Source organism: Neodiprion fabricii, chromosome 5 (genome assembly GCF_021155785.1).
Source record: "Neodiprion fabricii isolate iyNeoFabr1 chromosome 5, iyNeoFabr1.1, whole genome shotgun sequence".
Taxonomy (NCBI): Eukaryota; Metazoa; Arthropoda; class Insecta; order Hymenoptera; family Diprionidae; genus Neodiprion; species Neodiprion fabricii.
In genome coordinates this window covers 28118106-28141470 of record NC_060243.1, presented here as the reverse complement: position 1 = coordinate 28141470, position 23365 = coordinate 28118106, and the positions used below count along the sequence as shown (strand labels likewise).

At 38.3% G+C, this 23365-nt stretch overlaps 2 protein-coding genes across 5 annotated transcripts in view; one reads left to right on the top strand and one right to left on the bottom strand.

Annotated features, from left to right (window-relative positions):
- The window catches only part of LOC124182430 (COP9 signalosome complex subunit 2), a 31609-nt gene extending 11858 nt beyond the window's left edge, over window positions 1-19751 (bottom strand). Inside the window, exon 1 of one of the 2 annotated variants that reach the window (XM_046569722.1) lies at window positions 19313-19751. In XM_046569722.1, the coding sequence (XP_046425678.1) occupies window positions 19313-19486 (174 nt within the window). In that variant the 5' untranslated portion in view covers window positions 19487-19751. The remainder of the gene's footprint in view (window positions 1-19312) is intronic. The other variant, XM_046569723.1, reaches the window with a different exon arrangement.
- LOC124182408 lies at window positions 72-19099 on the top strand. 3 transcript variants are annotated; one of them, XM_046569642.1, is made up of 7 exons: window positions 72-703; window positions 1567-1614; window positions 5488-5598; window positions 8668-8778; window positions 8916-12984; window positions 15295-15489; window positions 16411-19099. In XM_046569642.1, exons 5-6 carry the CDS (start codon window positions 9008-9010, stop codon window positions 15479-15481), a joined length of 4164 nt encoding a protein of 1387 aa, XP_046425598.1. In that variant the 5' UTR covers window positions 72-703; window positions 1567-1614; window positions 5488-5598; window positions 8668-8778; window positions 8916-9007; the 3' UTR covers window positions 15482-15489; window positions 16411-19099. The 3 variants fall into 3 exon arrangements, with proteins under 3 accessions (XP_046425598.1, XP_046425600.1, XP_046425599.1); XM_046569644.1 differs by lacking the exon at window positions 5488-5598; XM_046569643.1 differs by lacking the exons at window positions 72-703; window positions 1567-1614 and adding an exon at window positions 3023-3053.
- Window positions 19752-23365: the final 3614 nt, after the last annotated feature.

The following is a 23365-nucleotide window of genomic DNA, read 5'->3' as shown; positions in this document are numbered from 1 at the left end:
TTTGTTACAGAAGGTTATCAAAGTTTTTTCATCAAAACTATACTTAAACAGGTTACAAAAAATGGCACAAATTATTTTTAGAAATTTCATGAAAATATACGAAACTTTTGTACAAGAACATTTCCCTTGTGTCATCTGAATTTCGAGCTATGTTGACTTGAAAAGGTGAAAAATCGTCGAAAGCTGAAGTTTCGACTAGCTGTGGTAAGAACATGCTTAGTCAGAAAAATCTGAAAAAATTCAGATTTGATACTTTCAATACGAACTTCAAGTGAGTAAAAGGGTGAAAACATCAAAAGTGTTCAGAGTTCTTCATTCGATTTGACGTGGAATCCTCCATATGTATAAATCATTTGTCTGCGTAAAACAGACATTTAATGCACGGTCCAGTTTGTGAGATTCAAATTTACGTATAACACGTGCTAGATGAGGAAACGGAGTAATCCGAGTACGCGCATGCGCAATTTGAACCAGCAGAAATTGGAGCACGAGTTTCTGACTTCATTCGCACACGACGAGCGTACGGGAAGCTACGCAGTTGAGTGTCGCGTTGTTTATATCGAAATATTGAAAGTGTGGTGCATAATTTAAAAAGTGTAGTTTTACTGTGACGACAAACAGTGTATATAAAGTGACGTGGCAGTGATTATAGGTGGGAAAAACTAGTGACCGCAACGAGATCATCTGATTGAAAGTATCGAAGGTACGATTGCATTGTTTATTTATCTTGAATTTGTGTATACCATTTGTGGATAAGTTCTGCACGATAATCGACAATGTCGTAGTTCATAACAAAGAATTGACGATCTAGTTTAACTTTCCAATTTCTACGAAAATATTGAACATCATGTTAACCTCTAACATGGAGTGCTTCATAACCGATGTTCATGTGTTTATCAAACAGTAGAATCAATACTCACTTACATCACATGGTGAGGGATTTTTTGAAAATATTTGATTCCCCGACAAAATATACTGAAATATGCTGAAATTAAATTGATAACGCACGTATTTTAAATGACGTAATCTGCCCTCCCCGCGCGAGATTTTAGGGATGAGAAAGAGATAATTGTGTTTTTGAAAGACTTTTATATACTTATGTATTTGGAACGGATATGGGAGGTATCTGGGTCGAAATTCCAAAAAGTCTATTTTAAAGATCGCTCTGATATCTCAAATTAAGAAGGGACAAGCTTTACATTTTTCCCCCCTCATTTTCATTTATTTTTACTCGTGTTTTATTTGCCCGAAAGTCGTCGGAGAATTCAAATTTACGCCTGATCCCGCGTGCAACGGCAATTCGGTAAACAATTGACTGCGTTGCGCGCAACTCGCTCAACTCCTCCAATCGGTTTAGACCATTGTTGAGACTTGCACGCGAGCCACGCGCTCGATGAGGGTACATTTTCACGGGTAGTAAAATGCCGCGGTAGCTGCGACGCTGCGACAGCAAAAAACTGACCGTGAAAAGTTGAATATGGAAGTAGACAACAGTAGTAAATAAGTTTTGAACTAAAAGTCCAGTTTGCTAAATTAATTCGAGTTTCCTTTTTTGTTTTTTTACAGAATTAAGCAGAGACATCCGAGTAAACTCTTCATTACTCGGCAACGTTGGTGAGTTTGCATGTCTTGGGTTATGGGTATTTCCCTGGGACTCTTCCTGTCAGGTGGCGTAACTGTAACAATTGTAACACAACGCATCGCAACGGTGCATTTTCAGTCGAATCATTCTATTTTTTTCTTTGTTGCAATTTACCTATAGATCATTCCATGTGAAATCGACCAATGGTTGGAATCGACCCCCTTCGATTTGGCTGAATTTTGTTCAGAAGTTTTCTTTTATCCTATAACGAAGTTCTGCCGAAGGAGAAAAAATGCAAAAAATTTTTTTCATAAGATACGAAGAACTCAAAATTTCACAATTTTTCCTGTGTTTAAACTTATATTTTAGTTATCTTGAAAACTATTGCAAATTAAGAAATGATCAATAGTTAATTTCAAAGGGGATACTTGAGGCTGTGAAAGAAAAAATTCTCGAAAAAAAATTTTGAAAAATCTCAAATTTGTGAAATTTTGAATTTTTAAAAGTTCTCAAAATTGACGCTCGACAATAAATATTTGATTCAAATTTTTTTGTATACCACCTTGAACCAATCTTAAGAGATCCTAAAATTTTTGAAACTGTGTTTTTTGATTTTTCCAGAATCTAAATTTTTGAATTTTAGTAAAACAAAATTATTTTCTTTAAAAAATTTTTTTTTCCATTTACATCTTATTAAGTAGAGATTTTGTCTCAGAGACTAGGAAACGGAGACGCGCACGAGCGGCTGCTCGTCAGCGCTGCAGCGTTGATGACACATTTTTAGATTGGTGACCACACGACTGCACCAATTTGCGAACTCTAAGATCATTAGTTTCTGCTAATTATTGTGTACGAAACACTCTACGCATTTCAAAGTATTCGCGTAAGAAGGTAACAGTACCCGATTAAAATTTTTAATAACACCGGTCAACAAAAATTTTTTTTTACTTTGGGTTTGTGTTCTCATGCTTAGATTCTCATTCTAAACATTAAAAAACACTTGAATTTTCATTTTCAGTTTGTAAAGTTTGCTTTTGTCTGATTTACGTCGATAAGTACGTTGTGAAGATTTTTATTCATTTTATGAGCAATAGATGGTAGCACTTTGATTATCCCGATTGCAAATTGCATATTATAATTATTTATCACAATTCTTGAATAATAAAGACTTTGATGTTCCGCAAAAACTTTTCTGGTCGTAATTTAAAATACAATTACAAAAAAAATATAAAAATCAGTCATTTTTCTTGAAAATTCAAAAAATTGATGTCGTTTCAACGAAAGCAAACTTTGATCAGAAAAATAATTTTCTCCCTTATTTTTAACGTAGGAGAAACCAAAATTTCACAAACGGAAACCAAATCCAAAAATCGTGTTGACCGGTGTAATTTGTCTGCCACCAGGGGTTAGTGAGAAACCTGCAGTACATATTGCTGTATCGATTGCCAATAAAGAACGGCTTTTACAAAAGGTAAATGAATATTTCAATTGTCTTGCGTTGGTCAGATTCAAAGTTTTAAAACTGTTCACATACAACACGTGACAGAAGAAAAACCAACAATGATTTTGTACTGTCTGTGATGTTATCGTTATTTACGCGCTTACGTACAATATTATTTTACACCAAATGCGTTTGAATCAAGCGGCGTACATTTACTCACCAACATAAGAATCAATCTACGATTTGATTACGGAGAACTGCCTCAGAATCGAAAATTCGCATCGATTCACACTTGTACCGTCACACGGAATTTTCCATTTATCAAATTTTTTTCTCATTGAAATTTTAGAAGAGAACGAATTGCGGACACAAAAGTCAGACCATCGTGCATTTGAAACCGTGATTATGTTATCTTTTACTGCGATAATAACCGCTTCCCGCTAAACAGGAAGGTGACGTTGTCGCGTGAACAGAAATAAAACTGTAGTTGGCGTATATAATGATTTGAATTCAAGGATCTTGCATGGAATAATGATTTCAATTTGAAGACTACAAGGAATTAAAGAAGTATTATACACTTCTCGCAAAAATTAAGGGAACAACAAAATTTTCGCAATTTTTTGGTGATTTTCAACAGGCTGTATTTCAGTGAAAAATGGTCATGCAAGAAATAAAAAAACAAAGCTTTCGAAGCTTGAAGACTCTAGTTTTTGAATTTTTTAGTTAAAAATTTTTCGAAGCACTATTAGCCATGCAATCCTTGGAAAAAAGCACGAAGAAAAAATTTTTAAAATTTGTTACATTTTTTTTTCGCTCTACGGGCATGGAAAAATTTTTCCGAGCTGAACCAATGCATAGGTCGCATAGCCTGTTTATTCAGCTTCAAGATGCTTTTTTTCAAACCTCGATACGACCATTTGTCTTCGAGATATCGAATTTTTTAAAAAAATTTTTAAAAAAATCAAGGGAACAAGGTTTTGTTTGTTTGTTGTTGCGGAACCTTGTTCTCTTAATTTTGTCAAAATTTTAATCAATCGGTCCAGGAAAACCGCTGAACCGATCGATCTACCGATTCAGGGGGACCGTTGGGGTACATTAGGCTGTAAAATTTTCTTCTAACCTAAGCTATCCCCCCAATATTGACGAAGATACAGTCGATTATCCAAAAAAGGCAAAATGGCATTTTTTTGCTCTGTTTTCACGTTAACGCTACAGGTGGAAAAAAATTTTTTTAGACATCAACGATGACAGATTTTTGTAGGAAATTTTCTGCAGAAAAAGAAACTGCCCTTCGGCTCGCTGTGCGACCAGTAGTTCCAGAGATATCGGCAGTTGAGTGAAAAAGGATCCTCTGACATTCAAAATTCGATATCTCGAAGACAAATGGTCGTATCGAGGTTTAAATAAAAGCATCTTGAAGCTGAATAAACAGGCTATGCGACCTATGCATTGGTTTAGCTCGGAAAAATTTTTCCATGCCCGTAGAGCGAAAAAAAAAATGTGAAAAAATTTTGAAAATTTTTCCTTTGTGCCTTATCCAAGGATTGCATGGCTAATAGTGCTTCGAAAAATTTTTAACCAAAATATTCAAAAACTAGAGTCTTCAAGCTTCAAAAGCTTTGTTTTTTTATTTCTTGCACGACCATTTTTCACTGAAATACAGCCTGTTGAATATCACCAAAAAATTGCGAAAATTTTGTTGTTCCCTTAATTTTTGTGAAAAGTATATTTGAGTAGTTAAAGTGAGGTTCCCAAATACTCGTTATCGCATAAATACCTGATAATTGTTATTATTTTTGAAAAACGAGAAGACAGCGCTATTCGTCGATCTTATTTAAGAAAGAGATACGTGGTCTTTTACATCTGTTTGAGAAAATTTATTACCAGGACCGAAAGCGCGGCTGACAATTATCAACATATATTAGTGTTTTAAATATTATCGCGTAATTCTAATCATACGCGCAAATTCTAATTAAAACGATATTCATTTCAGTGTAATTTCCTAGTGCGTAAAATGCCAGAACATCAAATTATTCCTCAAATCTATAAAGTTGAATGATTTAAATTCTCTACGTTATATTTCATGACGATTTGTTATCGTTCTCTTTGTTATCTTTCTTTCTCGCGTTTGTGGTGAGAACCCACGAGTTTGCCTCATTGGAAAAAACGCGGCGCCTCGCAGACTTCTGTTTCATTGTCGGATGAAATCTGGACGAGTCGTACCGCAAGAAAGAGAGGGGTGGTGGACTTATCGCAATAATGTATTCGAGCGAACGTAGCCTTCTCTTTCATTCTCTCTCATTGTCAGACTTGTTCTCGTGACGGCTACAACTTCTCGTTTTCATGCTGAGCAAGATACTTGATTGAGTTTGATTGAATTTGGAAAAATCTATGTATCGGAATTATTGATTGAACGACGTTTTTCGCGTATAAGAAGTATCATCGCCACGTGATTTTTTTTGAGAACGCACGTGACAACGGATCGCCGATCGAACAAATTGACAGTTTACCGGACTCGCTGAACCGAGTGGCGTTCATTTCCAAACGTACGACAGAGGCAGGGGAATTTGACGTGGTATGTATTTCTGCTAATTCTGTTTCTCAGGCGCATATGAAGCGGGCTGTTTGTAATTTCACAGCGACGATTGAAGAGCTTTACGCGTATTTATCGTCTCGCATCAAAACTGTGATCGATTCTGTTCGCATTGATTGGAGTAAAATACGCTTCACTTTTTTGAGATTCCAGTCTGGCTAGCCTATCCGGGTTTCACGTAACATAGTATATTATGTAACAGGGGAATGAAGGCGAATGATATTCCTGAGTTATATACGTAGGACTTCATTTCCGACTCAACTATGGCCACATTATTGACTTCAAAAGAACAGAAACGAAAATCTAACAAACGAATTCAACTTGAAACCGGTTATTACTCTATTATAAGAAATATTCCGTTAAACGAAAAGACAAACTTATTTTCAAGGATACCAGGATCAGACTACCAAAAAAAGGCCCTAGGGGTATAAGCATAGTGAATTTGCCCTTGAAAGATATGAGCACGATACTGGGAGGATTCTTAGGTACTAATAAGGTCATAAGATCCTGAAAGTTTCAGATCTCTAACCCAATTGGTTATTGAGAAAAAGCAAAATGTATGAAAATCGGAAAAAATGAATATTCTCAGGAATGCGTGAATCGATTGATTTGAATTTTTGATATGTTTTGGGGGCTGATGGTAGCTTTGAGGAGAAAAAATATAAACTATATCGGTTAATAAGAACCTCAAAAATAATGGCACTTTTGTTTCAATTTTGATTTTTCATTATGATGCGATTCTGGTACAATTACGAAATCATTTTTTTCGAATTCCTCATCCATTTTTCTACGAGTATACGAACTTTTAAGATCTTAAAAAAAGGTACGCCATATCACAAAAAAATAAAAATCATTTTTCATGCAAATATTTACTTTATTTATGTATTTCAAGCTTGAATCTTTATTTTCCTCGCTAACATAAGTATGTTCATAAATATTGAATAATTATATTAAAGATATTTAGGAAAAAAAACTTTTGTCGTAATATTCAACGATAAATATAATCAACTCTGATTTAATTCGCGATGATATTTGAAAATATTTTTAAAATTGCCGCTATAAGTCGTGGCATATGATTATAATATTTCAATTAACAACAGCTGAGTCCAACGCTTCAAGATATATGTTACTAAAATTCGTTGGCCCGTAGAAGCAACTCATGGGATGTTAAAACAAAAATATCATTCACTCGATCAAAGAATTGACAGCAAAATGCTTCCCAGAATTGGAAGTTTTTTCAAAATTGCCTCATTTCTACATAATACGTACAGTAAGCGTCTTACTTCCGACTCAGAGTTTTTGGATGAAGTCGTTGAGACAAAGAAATCACAAAATAACGTAGAAAATACGTTAGCTAACCAAGTTCAACAAAATGGCTGGCAACGTAAAAAACTGCCGTTTCAAACGATTTCATCTGAAGTTCTAGAAGATTTTCCAGAAATGACTAAAAGAGATCTGCGAATTTTTTTTACGGGTTCCTACCAATTGAAGCAGGCTGTGTCGTATTTAGCAGAAATGCTTGATGAAACAGGTAATCTTACTATTCAATACGTAAAAGACCAGTCAAACATACTCAAAGCTCAAGTTCAATCCCGTCATATCAATAAGAAGGTTTATAGATGTTTCATTGAGTATAAAAAAAAAGCTATTGGTCCCAAAAGTATATTGAGGCATAGTTGTGAGTGTGCAAATGGTCTTAGAACAATTGGATGTTGCTCTCACGTTGCTGCTATTGTTTATTATTTGTCACACGGAAGATATTTGACAAAGATTCTGAGGCCTGCTGAAACACTAAGCAAATTATTTGATACGGACAATGTTTCACCTGTGATTGAAGATGATAGTGATGAAGACTGATAAAATAAGACATATCATTTTTTTTTTATATATTAAAGATATGTCTTTCAAACATTTGTTGTTATTTATTTATAATTTACGAACTAAAATCTGTTTCTTATGTTATAAGTGTGAAATGTTTATCATATTTTCGTTTATTTTCATTCATATTTAATGATTCAATTCTTCATTTAGAAATGACAATTTCAAATGAATTACAAAAATATATGTTAGCGAGGAAAATAAAGATTCAAGCTTGAAATACATAAATAAAGTAAATATTTGCATGAAAAATGATTTTTATTTTTTTGTGATATGGCGTACCTTTTTTTAAGATCTTAAAAGTTCGTATACTCGTAGAAAAATGGATGAGAAATTCGAAAAAAATGATTTCGTAATTGTAACAGAATCGCATCATAATGAAAAATCAAAATTGAAACAAAAGTGCCATTATTTTTGAGGTTCTTATTAACCGATATAGTTTATATTTTTTCTCCTCAAAGCTACCATCAGCCCCCAAAACATATCAAAAATTCAAATCAATCGATTCACGCATTCCTGAGAATATTCATTTTTTCCGATTTTCATACATTTTGCTTTTTCTCAATAACCAATTGGGTTAGAGATCTGAAACTTTCAGGATCTTATGACCTTATTAGTACCTAAGAATCCTCCCAGTATCGTGCTCATATCTTTCAAGGGCAAATTCACTATGCTTTTACCCCTAGGGCCTTTGTTGTAGAATGCAATATCTAGAAGTACCATCGGTTTGTTTGCTTTCTTTAAAGTTTATTAAGACTCCGTGCACGGTCAAACTGACAGCGAGACTCCGAAAACAAATAGAAAGACAGAAATTATGAGAATGAATTGTGCTCAGCTACTGATATAATAAAGTTACGTTTGAATTTACCAATGATGTCGTTTAAGCGGTGGATTCACTTGAGGTTTAAACACATTTCAACGATTGTTCAATCTTATTCGCATGATTGTTTAATCGATGAAATTTTACCGTCTGGGTTTTTACCGAACTTTGCCAAAAGTCCTAGACGATTAAGGTATTTTCGATTCCTTAATCAGCCGAACTCCCCCCCTTTTGCCACCACAAGAATTTTTTTTTTTTTTTTTTTATGAATCGTACGTAAGATATATTTTCTACGAGTTTATCGCGACCAATGCTAGATGTTGAGGAAAAATCTTGAATTTTTTCTCCATCAGAATCGACCATCCCGCTTATGCCGTGCCGGAGAATCATCAGAAGTGATAACAGGCAGGAAAACTTTATCGTCGGAGAAATACGCGTATCAGCGAAAGAACAACTGTTGAAAGGTAACATTTGTGAAATATATTCATTTCCGACAAGTAAATCGTAATCAGTCAGAATCGAACCATGCTCACAGTTCCAACAAATGTTTTCTCCGCTGTGACCAAGGCTTATTAATTGATTGATCATTATTTTTTTTAAGGATAATTATTGACGAACGAGCTGCCTGAAGGTGTCATGTTTTGACAACCATAAAGTGCCATTGCCATTGTAACAAAGTAAGAAATTTCAAAGATGGACAAAAACAATGACAAGAATTCTGCAACGCGAGATTCGTTACGCGGTACGTCCGCCGTAAGGGGAGGACAAAGGCGACTGGTGGGCTTTGAATATCAGCTGAGAGTATTGACGCTTTTTATGGTACGAGGAATACGACAAAATCTCAACTTTTCCTTACAAACTGAAATGGAAGCCGCAAGAAGTTTTGACGATTTGGTGCTCAGTTATAAACCCAACGCTGATACCGACGTGAAGGTATACCGATTCGTTCAAGTAAAACATAGCCAGAATGAGTCCCGGAAAATCAATGTCGCGAATCTTCTCGATACAACCCCTCACTTTGCATTGAATCCCTTTGCATTGAAAAAGTTCTTTGACTCCTACTGTGAGATAAAGAAGGATCCCATATTTAATAAAGGCGAATTGAAAGATGTCATTATTTACACAAACATCGATTTGGTCAAGAAAAATTTTGAGTTACAAGAGATCGAACTCATTGCGGATAACCAATTTGACGAGTTTCTTCATCCCGAAACTAATGAAATAAAAAGCAAACGATACAGATTTAGCAACATAGGCCCGTCAAAAGTTTATGAAAATTTAGCATCGGAAGCGTATTACTTAGCGCAAATATTGGTTAAAAAAGTTCTTAATTCGGAGAAATTATCCAATGAAAATGCAATTATTAAAAAATATCGCATTGCTCTGACAAGGGAAGTTATTAATGTGAGCGAGGAAAGAATTTCCGACGATTTCATTGAAGGAAAAGATTTGTCCGATGGGGCGGAAAATTTCCGCAATAAATTTTATTCTCAGTTCTTACTTCAAATGGGATTACAGAAAGACTACGGCTACCCAGAAAAAGTATGGAACAAGATAAGAAGTAAGTCTATCACATTCTCCGCCAGTTTCATTTCGGACTCTCTTTTGGAAGAGGAAATACTTTCGATGAGCACGTTTCCCAAGAGTCACGACAACGACGAAGAAATCCCCGGTTTCCTTGACAAACTAATTCTTGCGGTAAAACAGCCGAACTATACTGAACTTGGCGACATATTGGAGAAGGAGGTGGGCGATTGTATATCACATTTCGGTCATGCCGATATTTTTATCGGAATGGTTGAACGGGACATGCGAAAGTGGTTTTTGCAAAAAGAAGGATCATCTTTAACAAACACAAGTGGACTTGAATTCCTGAATAAAACCAAGAACAAAATCGTGGCGTCAGGGTTGCGCTTTGTGCACCAGGAGAAACTGGAGAATTACGGGATTAATTTCAGAGAGGAAAATCGGGAATTGACGGCCTATTTAGCTCCAGAAAAATTGTGCAACGAGAACAGAGCCTTGAATTTTGTTGCAACCGAGGGGACAACTACAGCGGCTATCGAAGTATACCAAACGATCAAGAAAGCACCCAGGCTTGGAAACAAATATGACAGTATGATCATTCATTTCAACTATATGTTGTTACCCAATACCAGAAAACATGTAATCGATACATTTGGAATGCAGGACCAATATATTTGTCTGGTTGTTGTATCTGAACGGTCCAATGACCAGGAATATCAGGCATTGAGTAAATTGTATGACGATTTACATAAAATAATGATGAATGACGGGTGTGAAAATAAAAAACTGATTTTTATTACAAAAAAGGAGTTAGTTTTGAGAAACTGTAGTCAGATTCCCTGTAAATTAAATTTTAACGATCTTACGGATGAGTCACAGAAAAAATTATTGGATAAACCGATCGTTAGTTTGCAAGGTCAAGAAAAAAGCATGAGTTTTGCAGAATTATTCCGAATCCGTGCACTAGAGAACATAGATTCGAATGATTTAAAAAACTTCAGGAACGCGATAGACTCAAGGACGTTAGAGAAGCTGATCATTAACGGAGATAATATAAAAATAGGCTCACCCTTGGAGACTTTGGATTTAATCAAAAATTATTTTATCGATCGTACATTCCATCGACGAGTTATCATCAAGGCCACCGATCTTGAGTCGTTAAACACATCCGATATCTACGCTGTCAGCCACGCCGACCAGAATAACTTACGATACCTAGAAATGAGTGGAAAAACAAAACGTTTTCAGGAAATTGATTCCTCGGAACGGCAAGTTCCCGGATTCGTCAAATTGAACCGTGGTGAAGAGAAGGAACATTTCGAAAAGCTGTGTAACACATATCCGAACCATAACGTTCATTGGCTTATCGCCAGAGAGAAGGAATTATCATGGGTACGATCAAAAGGTAGTATTACTACTCTAGTGGACCACAGAGACACTAGGGAAAAATTTCCTCATGACTGCAAATACGACGTGTGTAAAACAACAACCCTTGATGCGTTGGTTGATGAACTGTCTTCTCAGGATGCGGGGCCCGTAATTGTTTCCGATACCGCGGGCATGGGAAAAACAACGATCCTAACTCATTTCGCGAAGAGAATACAAGAGAAAAATCCTAAAATGTGGGTGGTCCGAATTAATTTAAACAATTGTACACATGTTTTGAATACGAAAAAAATATCAAGAAATGTCAATAAAGGATATAACGAAAGCGCGGTCGAGTTTCTCATCAACCATTTACTAAATCTTAATGCTGAATTGGAAAGGGTAATTTTGAAAGAATTGATCACAAAACGGGGTGGCGTGGCCTTGTTGTTCGACGGATTCGATGAAATAAGTCCGGACTACGATGGTACGGTGATAGCCGTACTGCAAGCGATTAAAGGATATAACGCAGCGAAGTTGGTCGTTACCACCAGACCTCACAGGCAGAGTTTGTTAGAAAATACGCTTCAAACATTTTCTCACGTCTTGAAACCGTTTTCTCAGGAAGATCAAATCAATTTCCTGGTCGGATTTTACAGAAAATTTGGTGGTCTAGCCCCCGAAACGCAGCTGAGAATACGTGCTGAAGCTGTGTTGAATAAATTTGCAACTGCAATTCGATCTGATGGTCTGAACGAATTCGCTGGTGTTCCTCTGCAAACGCGTATGATTGCCGAAGTATTCTTTCGAGATAGTGACGATATGGTTTCAGTGGAGCCGAATGTGTCAGATGATGTCAAAATAGCTGATCTCTATCGAATGTTCGTTGACAAAAAGTTCGAAATATATTATCAAGAAAAGAATAAATACGACCTAAGCAAGCCTGGAACAAAAGAACATATTGAGGATTCGAAGACAACATTTCTTCAGAAACATCGACGATTAGCTATGTACACGTTATTCGTAGAAGAACATTCACCTACTTTGAATTTGTCTCGGAACGAAATTGAGAACGTGACAGAATTGATCGCCAAGATAAGTAGAGGTTTACGGCGAACTGGTATCGTGACAGATTTAATCAACCGGAGAGCTCATTTTATCCATCGAACTTTCATGGAATACTTCGTAGCGAGCTACTTATTTCAACACCTCGGAATATCTGAAGAGAACGATTCAACCAGGCAGTTAGAACCGTTCATTTTACTTGAAATTCTCCAGGAGTCACGATACTACGTAGTTCGCGCCTTTCTGAACGATCTGTTATCCGAACCGCCAGTAAACTCGACACCTGATCCTCTTCCATGGGAGGTAAAAAAGATCGACATCGTAGATGACGAAACCAGCTTCAACATTTTTCAGACCGCTGTGAATGAAAGTAACTATAAGCTCATGAAATTCTTTTTTACTCGACTTGTGAAAAATGTTTCAAATTCACAGGAATGGATTAACAATAAGCTCAGGAATCCAGAAAATGAGGAAACTCTGATGCACATGGTGATTCAGAAAAATCGTTATAAAACATATCCGAATTCATCAGATGCAAACATCTTGGAAGTTGTTGAATGGTTGCTGAAGCAAAAAGCTGACGTTAATGCTACTGATCGTGACGGAAATACACCAATGCACAGAGCTGCTCTAAGTGGGCAATTGATGATTTTGAAATTACTGGCAGGTCAGCAAGATGCTGATGTAACAGCTCAAAGTTGTGAGGGGAAAACATTGCAGCACATGGCAGCTGAGAGTGGAAACTTGGAGATGCTGAAATGGCTAATTGATGTGCAGAAGTGCGATGCCAAAGTTGAAGATGATTCGGGAATAACATTGCAGCACGCGGCAGCTAAGTGTAAAAACTTGGAGATGCTGAAATGGCTGGTGGACAAGAAGAAATGCGACGTCAAAGCGAAAACTAAGTCGGGGGAAACATTGCAGTACGTAGCCGCTAAAAATGACAATTTGGAAATGCTAAAGTGGCTGGTGGACGAGAAGAAATGCGACGTCGAAGCGAAAACTAAGTTGGGGATAACATTGCAGTACGTAGCCGCTATAAATGACAATTTGGAAATGCTAAAGTGGCTGGTGGACGAGAAGGAATGCGACGTCGAAGCGAAAACTGGTTCATGGATAACATTGCAGTACATAACCGCTCACAACGAGAATTTGTCAATGAGAGAGTGGCTGGTGGAAGAGCAGGGCTGCGATCCCGAAGTTGAAGATGATTCGGAAATAACATTGCAGTACGTAGCCGCTGAAAATAATAATTTGGAAATGCTGAAGTGGTTGGACAAAAAGGGCTGCGACGTCAAAGCGGAAACTAAATCGGGGATAACATTGCAGTACGTAGCCGCTGAAAATAACAATTTGGAAATGCTGAAGTGGTTGGACGAAAAGGGCTGCGACGTCAAAGCGAAAACTAAGTCGGGGATAACATTGCAGTACGTAGCCGCTAAAAATAACAATTTGGAAATGCTGAAGTGGTTGGACAAAAAGGGCTGCGACGTCAAAGCGGAAACTAAATCGGGGATAACATTGCAGTACGTAGCCGCTAAAAATAACGATTTGGAAATGCTGAAGTGGTTGGACGAAAAGGGCTGCGACGTCAAAGCGAAAACTAAGTCGGGGATAACATTGCAGTACGTAGCCGCTAAAAATAACAATTTGGAAATGCTGAAGTGGTTGGACAAAAAGGGCTGCGACGTCAAAGCGGAAACTAAATCGGGGATAACATTGCAGTACGTAGCCGCTAAAAATAACGATTTGGAAATGCTGAAGTGGTTGGACGAAAAGGGCTGCGACGTCAAAGCGAAAACTAAGTCGGGGATAACATTGCAGTACGTAGCCGCTGAAAATAACAATTTGGAAATGCTGAAGTGGTTGGACGAAAAGGGCTGCGACGTCAAAGCGAAAACTAAGTCGGGGATAACATTGCAGTACGTAGCCGCTGAAAATAACAATTTGGAAATGCTGAAGTGGTTGGACAAAAAGGGCTGCGACGTCAAAGAGGAAACTGATTCATTTATAATATTGCAGTACATAACCGCTCACAATGAGAATTTGCGAATGACGGAGTTTCTGGTGGACGAGCAGGGCTGCGACGTCAAAGCGGAATCTAAATTGGGGATAACATTGCCGTACGTAGCCGCTAAAAATAACAATTTGGAAATGCTGAAGTGGTTGGACAAAAAGGGCTGCGACGTCAAAGCGAAAACTGTATCGGGGATAACCTTGCAGTACATAACCGCTCACAATAAGAATTTGGAAATGATGAAGTGGCTGGTGGACGAGAAGCGCTGCGACGTCAAAGCGGAAACTGATTTGGGGAAAACATTGCCGTACGTAGCCGCTATAAATGACGATTTGAAAATGATGAAGTGGTTGGACGAAAAGGGCTGCGACGTCAAAGCGAAAACTAAATTGGGGATAACATTGCAGTCCGTAGCCGCTGAAAATGACAATTTGGAAATGCTGAAGTGGTTGGACAAAAAGGGCTGCGACGTCAAAGCGAAAACTAAATCGGGGATAACATTGCAGTACGTAGCCGCTAAAAATGACAATTTGGAAATGCTGAAGTGGTTAATTGAAGATCGAGGCTGCGACGTCAAAGCGAAAACTAAATCGGGGATAACATTGCAGTACGTAGCCGCTAAAAATGACAATTTGGAAATGCTGAAGTGGTTAATTGAAGATCGAGGCTGCGACGTCAAAGCGAAAACTAAATCGGGGATAACATTGCAGTACGTAGCCGCTAAAAATGACAATTTGGAAATGCTGAAGTGGTTGGACGCAAAGGGCTGCGACGTCAAAGCGAAAACTAAATCGGGGATAACATTGCAGTACGTAGCCGCTAAAAATGACAATTTGGAAATGCTGAAGTGGTTAATTGAAGATCGAGGCTGCGACGTCAAAGCGAAAACTAAATCGGGGATAACATTGCAGTACGTAGCCGCTGAAAATGACAATTTGGAAATGCTGAAGTGGTTGATTGAAGATCGAGGCTGCGACGTCAAAGCGAAAGATGATTCGGGGAGAACACTGCAGCACGTCGCAGCTGAGCGTGGAAACTTGGAGATGCTGAAATGGCTGGTGGACGAGCAGGGCTGCGACGTCAAAGCGAAAGATGATTCGGGGACATCAGTGCTGCAGGTGGCTATTGCATATAGGAACTGGGAAATAGAAAAGTGGTTGGTGGAAGGCACAGAAGCGATGATAACGTCTTAGATATTCTGGTAAGAAAATCACATGAAGCTGACAAGGCTAAGGAATAATATGTTAACCCATTAACGCCCGAAATGACACTTTTCATGTAGTCATGTTTGACTGATTGCCAACAACGCTAGGATAATGGGATTTTAATAAAAATTGGTACCCGACTATTTTCAAGGGTGCTCTTTCAGAATATCGAGGTTAGAAGCCATGAAAATCAGATTTTCTATGGAAAATTTTCACTTAAAAAAAAAAAACAGCAAAATTTCGGTGTAGCTTTATTGAAAAACTATTTAAATCGAACCTTCATGATACTCAAATCAGACTCTTTTCTGCAAAAATCGTGGAATTTTTATCTCTACTTTAAAAACACATTGGTTTGGAATTTTTTTTTATCAATTATTTTCAAAACAGCGGCTCGAAAAGCGTGAAATTTTACGTAAAAATCAAAAAATGGTTTCTTGCTTGATTTCTCGAGCTAATTTTTATATCTTGGGTTCAACTTTGGATATAACCTTGATTCAGTGTTTGAATTTCGAAAATTATGAAAATTTTGAAAAGCAAAAATGGCGAATGAAATCATTGAAAAAACGTTCGTTGGCGAAAAAACTTTGTTCCCAGGGTTTTCGGGGTCGCTGATTACGAATCTGAGGTCAGTTTTAAAAAAATACAAAATGGCGGATTCAATATGGCGGACCAAAAATCAAAATTACATAATTCTGCCCAAAAATTTGCTCTCAGGGGTTTTAGGGCTCTCTAATTACAACTGTGAGTTTAGGTATAGGAAACTCATAAGAGTTAATCAAATATGGTGGACAAAAAATAGACATTGAATAATTCTGCACAAAAACTTGGTCTTTAGGGTTTGGGGATCTCTGATTCTAATTACGAATCTAAAGTCAGTTTTCAGAAATTTTAAATTGTGGATATATCGTTTGTTTCAGAGTTTTTGTTAATTTTTTTCGTTTTCGAGCTTCTGCAGCACCAGTCGTAAAATCGGTGGCGACTTTAGTTAAATCACCGGACGGGGACGTGGCGAGTATTTTGAAAGACGAGGACGTCCACTACGTGCGTAGCTACAGACGCGAGCTGACCGAGCTGACCGAGCTGATGAGACATCGTTGATGACTGGCGTGAGGCTATGGAGGAAGCGCCAACTTGAAGGTCATGCAGTACTCCTACCCCTACCGACCGAGCACCCAAAAAAAAGCTAAGCCGTGCGCCCAGCTGATCGTCAGAGCATTTTATTTAGAAAATTATTGCAATTCCAAAATTTCGTCCAGCAGCCTCAAGATTGCATGAAAACAGTCTGACAATGGCTCACTTTACTTCTCATTTTTTCCGAAATTGTGAAAAGTATCTCAGCTACGTACTTTCTGGCCTTTGAAATGCGGGAAATGTGGGAATAGTAACACGTGTCAAATAACCACATGTTTTTTTCAAGATATACGGGATATGAGTAACTTTCCTGAATCCCGCTACAAAAGAGCGATGCACCGTCGAAATTTTAACCCTTTCTGATCGGTTTTTTGAATTTAATATGGAAAGAAGAAAGGGTGAGTTTGCTCGATCGGTAAGAGCGGGACTACTACATGACCGTAAGCTCTGCCGCGAGGGACACGAAGGTGGATGAGATTCCCGCCGCTTAGTCATCGACGCATCGCGAAGACACCACCACGCCAATGTCGAGGGATGGTACATCGACAAATTCATCGGCCAACGAGCATTCTGCGACAATTGCAATACGCTAGATTTTAAGAATGTCGGAACCGACAACCAATAAGAATCGGACAGTCTTGCGATTAACAGCGCTTATGTTTCGAATTTTCGACGTCTCACCCTTGTTCTGGTGATTTCATGAGATAGATAGTCTTTGGTTTTTGGTGGGATAATTGGATGTAGAGATTGTGAGAAAAAAAGTTGTGGATGACGTCATTGGATCGAGTTACGAAACGAATGGAATTAAATGAGAAAATGTGAGGAGCTTTTTGGTGTTGTTGCGAACCGTCAAGCGCTAACTGTATTCTCGCAATCGGATTTCGAGAAAAATAGAGAAGAAAGAGTCACGGTTTCAAATCAAGGCAAATTCATTGCTAATTACGTACAGCCTAATTCCGCTCTACGGGGTTGAGTCACATTAGCGTATTTTTGCAGTGTCACCTATCAAGGATAGATCACGTATCGCTGTCGAGAAACGTTAATGTTTGAAATAATTGATTACGGAATTGCTTACGACGTTTCGAATGGGATATTCATTTAATATCCTTTTTCGTGGACCACGATTGACGCGTTAAGTATTATCATTCTTGTTATTGGTTAGCGGATTTAGTTGTAAGCTTTGTCATCAATAATTTTCTCTTTTGTTAGCTTGCATTTTGATCTTGTCTCGCGAGTATCGAATTTAGTTTCGAAATTCGTTGCAATTTGTACATTACATATTGGGACCCTTTTGTTCCTTTTTTTTTGTATCAATATTATTCCACTGAATATATCAATGTTTTGGTTTTATTTTGTTTAATTGTGTTGCGTCAACGAGTGTTCTTCCTGTCTCTCCGAAACATGACCCCTTCCCCACCCCGTGATACTGTCGTGGGCAGCCAAAAATTAACAGCGGTGAAGATTGAGAGGCGTCTTGATTACGCCACGTGCCCAACAAAACCTTATAAATGTTAAAGCTATCATCGCGGTTCGCCGAATTATAGCGAACGAGGTACTTTGTAACTTCTGCGGGTTGCCGAGTGCATCAAAAATCCGTGTCACAACTTGTACGACCAAAAATAAACTGTTGATTATTCGACAAATTTTCTAGATCAAATTCTTAATTGAATTGTGCACCCAAAATTCATATCGCAGTAACAAGGAATATTATAAACTATAAACTGAAAATTGACAAATCTTCGAAGCTTCGTAACAAGGAGACTTAACTCGATAACAGGCGTTTGAAGATTAGTAAGTCCCATGGATGCCGTGCCGTTTTCATATGTCGGCTGTCTATATTTCGATAGGATCGTTCGTGCTAGAAAAAGCTTCGTGTGAAACAAGTCGTCGTACATGATGATTCTCAATCTCTGCTGTACGAATGAATAAAAATGCATAAATGTAATAAAATAACTCCTGCATTCAAAAAGTCGGATGCACAAGGTCGTAATGTGGGGAAATTCTTTGAGGATTCCCCCGTAAAAGATTTACGAATCCCATGAAGTTCCCATAAGAATCCCACGTAAGATTTGGCAAAAACCCCACAAAATTGACTAATAAAACAATTATCATCTATGCTCATACGCAGCAGTTACCTGTTTTATCATTGGACTCCGTGGAGTTACTAATTTCATTATAATCGTCACGCCTGAGTTAGGTCTTTTATAATCGGCATCACTAAAGTTGAGTGAATTTTGTTGAGGGCAATCGTTATAACGAGGCACGTTTTGGCGAGCCGCTGACATAGCAACCATGGTGTAGGTGTACCAGAACAATATTGTGTGTCACGTAAACTAAACTTTGGTTCATTTTGGTAGCTATGACAGCAACTCGCCAAAAAACTCCCATGCAGTATAGACAATATTTTGTCCTTTCGAGCACTACCGTAGCACGTTGCTACGGTAAATGTGCTCCAAACTATTCGCTGTTTTTTTAGTAGCGCTTAGAATACGGGTCGGTAACCCTTCGGGGTATTTCGAAAATTAGTTTATAAAACCCTACTCATGTCAGAGGGCGCTACCAAATGACGGACACGTAAAACGGCACTACGGACTCTCTTAAGGCTCATCTCTGCAATAACATTCGTAGCTAGTTTCTTATCGTTACCGAATAATACTCCACCCGCAAACGCGTGATTCTCTTACTTACCGACGAAACCTCAATCAATTCCGTAGATGGCGTGCGACGCATTGGAACAATCACTTCGTTTCGTTTAACGGCAAAAACCGTAACGGTTAAAACATGGACAAGGTGAATACTTTTAGGCTGCCCCACCATTGATCCGCAATTGCAGTTACACGTGTTGTGGTGAAAAGGGTCCATATCTTTTGTATTTCACTGTATCCTATGATATCTGTAATTGCGATATGATAGTCATGCAATGGACTATGTCGGTCGCAAATTGTCAATTTCTTAGATTTTCACGTTTTCAATATAGATCAGTCTGCGAGGAAGAGTTCTTGGGCCAATCACTGAGTTTAAAATTGATAAAATAACCGAACACAGTCGTTCAAATCTCCGATTATTCCGAACTTCACTGGTTTATACAGTAGACTAATAATTCACGGTTTGGGTACCCAGCCAACTTTCGAAATAGAATACGATTTGAAGAAAGCATTCGTCTGAATATTGACCAATCAAAACGTCCGTTTCGAACCGTGTTCCGTTCGTAAAAACTGTACACAAGTTGAACAGGGACAAAAAGTGTTATAAATAACACAATAAGCAAACATATAGTGTCTAACAAGTGTGTTTATTTTCATAAGTTCATTGTACACACAACACGCGTTACATACTTATATCATAAAAATAAATAGTAATAATAAAGTGAAGCCAGAGCCGGGAAAAAATGTATAAACACGTAACCGTATTACACTTTTACACCATCGCACACATCCGACGTGAAGACACGAATTGCGATACCTCATGCACGTAACTATGCAGACGAAACACGGAATACACGATGTCTGATATACAATACAGTATGGTCGTCTTTCAGAGGGAATTATACGCCTGGAATATACACCTCCAAAACACACAGACACATGGATCGGCGTGTACATAATGCTTGTTCATATATGTTGGATACGTATATGGAAGACGGGTTACCCACGCGTGAAATCAATTACCTCCGTTCTCTCTATCTCTCTCTCTCTCTCCCTGTTTCTCCCCCTCTAGCCCTGACTCCCCTCTCCTCTCTCGATATTCCCTTCTCCCACCCTGTAGAGGATCTGCCCCTTTTAACGGGATATAAACGGCCAATCGGAGACGCGTGCAGAAGGCTTATGATAATTTTTGTGACCGGGGGTAAGGAAGGTCGAGTTGGGCAAAAACAAAAGAAGAATAAAAAGGATAATCCGAGATAGTGAAAGATGGTCGTTTCGACAAGTCGAAAAGCGCGCGCCTCGCTACACCGCGAATTACTTTTAGCCCCCGAATTATTAGGCGTCGCGTTCTTTGCATTGAAAAGTGCGCCTGCGAGCGGGACGCAAGAATGCCGGAAAGTTGCGCGGGTTGAGGCGTTTCAGGCGCATGCCTCTAACTCGGCAAATCGGACAGAGCGTCGGGTTGGTCGAAACCGTTGCAAACCACGAGACGGAAACCTCCATAGGCAACGAAACACGGGATGAAACGGAAACGGAGGTGGAGCCCGTAGAGAACACGCCTATTTCGTATACTTCGTAGGGCTGACACACCGAGGTCATGATGAAGAGGCACTTATTGCAAGTTAACGGGAGGTGCTGCCGCTGGTGCGGATGCTTAATGCCCGACGACTTGCGTTATAAGACTTCGAGACTTTACAAGTGCGGTTCACGTTAGAAATTTCCTCGGAATCTGACTACGTTGCATTTGCTAGTTTTATTCTTTTGTTTTTCTCTTCCATGTACTTCGCCGAATTTTTTTCCAACTGTTTTCAACTTTATGACTGCATAAATTTTATCTTCGTTGCATTTTTCAGGTTATATATAGGATGGATTAATAGCTCTCTAAACACCGGGTATTTTATCGTCTTGTTTTTCTACTTCAGCTGGGAAATTGCATCGGACGCAATTTTAGTGAGGAATTGATTTGATGTGATTATTGAAAACTTTCTCAAGACTCGGAAGAACTCGAGTTAACGTCACGTTGTTGTACTCTATTTTTTGATAAATTTAATTACGTAAATTAATTTTACATACATACGTGGATGTTGTAAATATCGTTAATTTGTAACATCATCGTACGACTTTATTTCGTTGAACAGAAGCGCCCTAATCCGAATATATCAGTGTTCTTCATACACGATTCATGTCTCTGATTTAATTTCTCTTTATTATTTGAACCATTGGTTTCACTCGTATGAGTTAGGTATATGATGTCCGCTTCTTCCCTTTGTCATATTATAATAATCATTGGTGGTTTTTACGGCTAGTTTATCACACATTAAATCTGACAGGCTAGAGTAATACATATATAAATAAGTATACATAAACATTGTATATGAATGAATTTTTAGAGGCGAACCTTTCAAAACCACGGCTGGGTAAATGCCAAAGACCCAAAGTACTGCCTCGAAATAAGACATTTGTCAGAAACCTGTGTGTTGAAATCAATTTGTTACAACAACGCTACTATATTACGATCTTTTAACACTAATAGCCTAATGAAAATCACTGCAAAAGCGGTGACGTCATTGTCTAAGCACAGACGCCATCCTTGATTAAGGTATTTTACAATCATACCCTCTAATTATAGTGTCGAATCAATCAAATATCATGCCTTGGGAGATTGGCAATATTGCAGTTGTAGCGATTATACGTAATTGAAAAGCTCTCCTCAGACTTTTAGTATAATATGTTGTAATTCTGTCGAGAATTAATTTCGCGTATTCTTCACTACCCAGTCAAAGCCATTTGATTATGTTACACCACCGCGTACACAAATGGCCGGCCACTCCTGCAATTCCGTGTAAAATTAATTTTATTCGACTTATAGTATGATTATAGTTTAATTCTGAGAATGAAATAAATAGTAACAGCTGGAATTTAAATATTGTTACTGTTTTAGCATTCTTTGCTTCGATAAAATTGGATTAGACGCAACGTTCCGATTCACGTTTCAACCAAAAGCGAAAGTATCGAACTAATCGTCAGATAAATGCTAGAACGAGTTTCTTTGCAGTGTTTGTGGAAGTTGTGAGTTGAACTTCGCGTTTCTATCTGCACAAGTATCTCATAGCTGAACAAATTACGGAGCAATAACCGAGAGAAGTTACGTTGCAAAATAGAAACGTTATTACCATGGTTTCGAGTTTAAAATAGTAGCGCGCACAGAGCGCAGAGCTTGTGCCCGCGTTAAACGTTTAAACAGTGGAAAATAAAAATTAACGATAGTCGTGAATCGAGTTGAACAGAAGCCGAGTAATTGAAAATGATGAAAGAGTTTAAGGAGCACCGCAACACGGTGAGGAAATCTGGTACTCAAAAGTAGTGCTATAATAATTACAACCACTGAATAGAAACCTATATAAATAAAAAATAATAATAAAAATAAAGAAAAAACTAAACAACCGTCCGAAATTTCAAGTGTCGCAAATGTTACGATTAGCCCGAGGAGATGATACCGTGAGGAACGAGAATATAACTAGGCCTTTGAGTAAGTAAATTACGCCTAATTGCGTTTGTCGATGATAAATTAGTCGAGTGGTGTATATAGCTTACCATGGAAGTTAAACGGTCCGAGCTTAATCCTCCGCCAATAGCTGAAGAGGTAGCCTCGGTAGGTAGAGCGATGCCGGTTGCATTTATCTCTAAGAGTCATAACCAGTTTCAGTTTGCCCCAGCAATCACGTATCGGGCCCTCGTAAACCGACACCCTTTAGCAAAAGCTCGGGAACAAACGCGTACCGCAGCATCTCAACTCTGAGCTCCAAGACCTCCATGGTTCTCTTAGCCATGGTGCACTCTACAGGGTGCGATGTACATATGTATATGCATTCTATACAGGTACGCATATAATGACGTTGGACGGATGCTTCACTCTCGAGCCTTAAGGATAGGTGGTATAGGTGGTTGGTGGTAGGTTCCGCGCTGCATAAGTGCCCGTTATGCGGACCGACGCAGCGCCCGTCCCGCTCCACTCGATGATCCTGCAACATCGATCATTCCCAGCTTCGGGGATTGTAACTAGAGTCCTGGCTAACAATCGCTGAACCTCGCATTG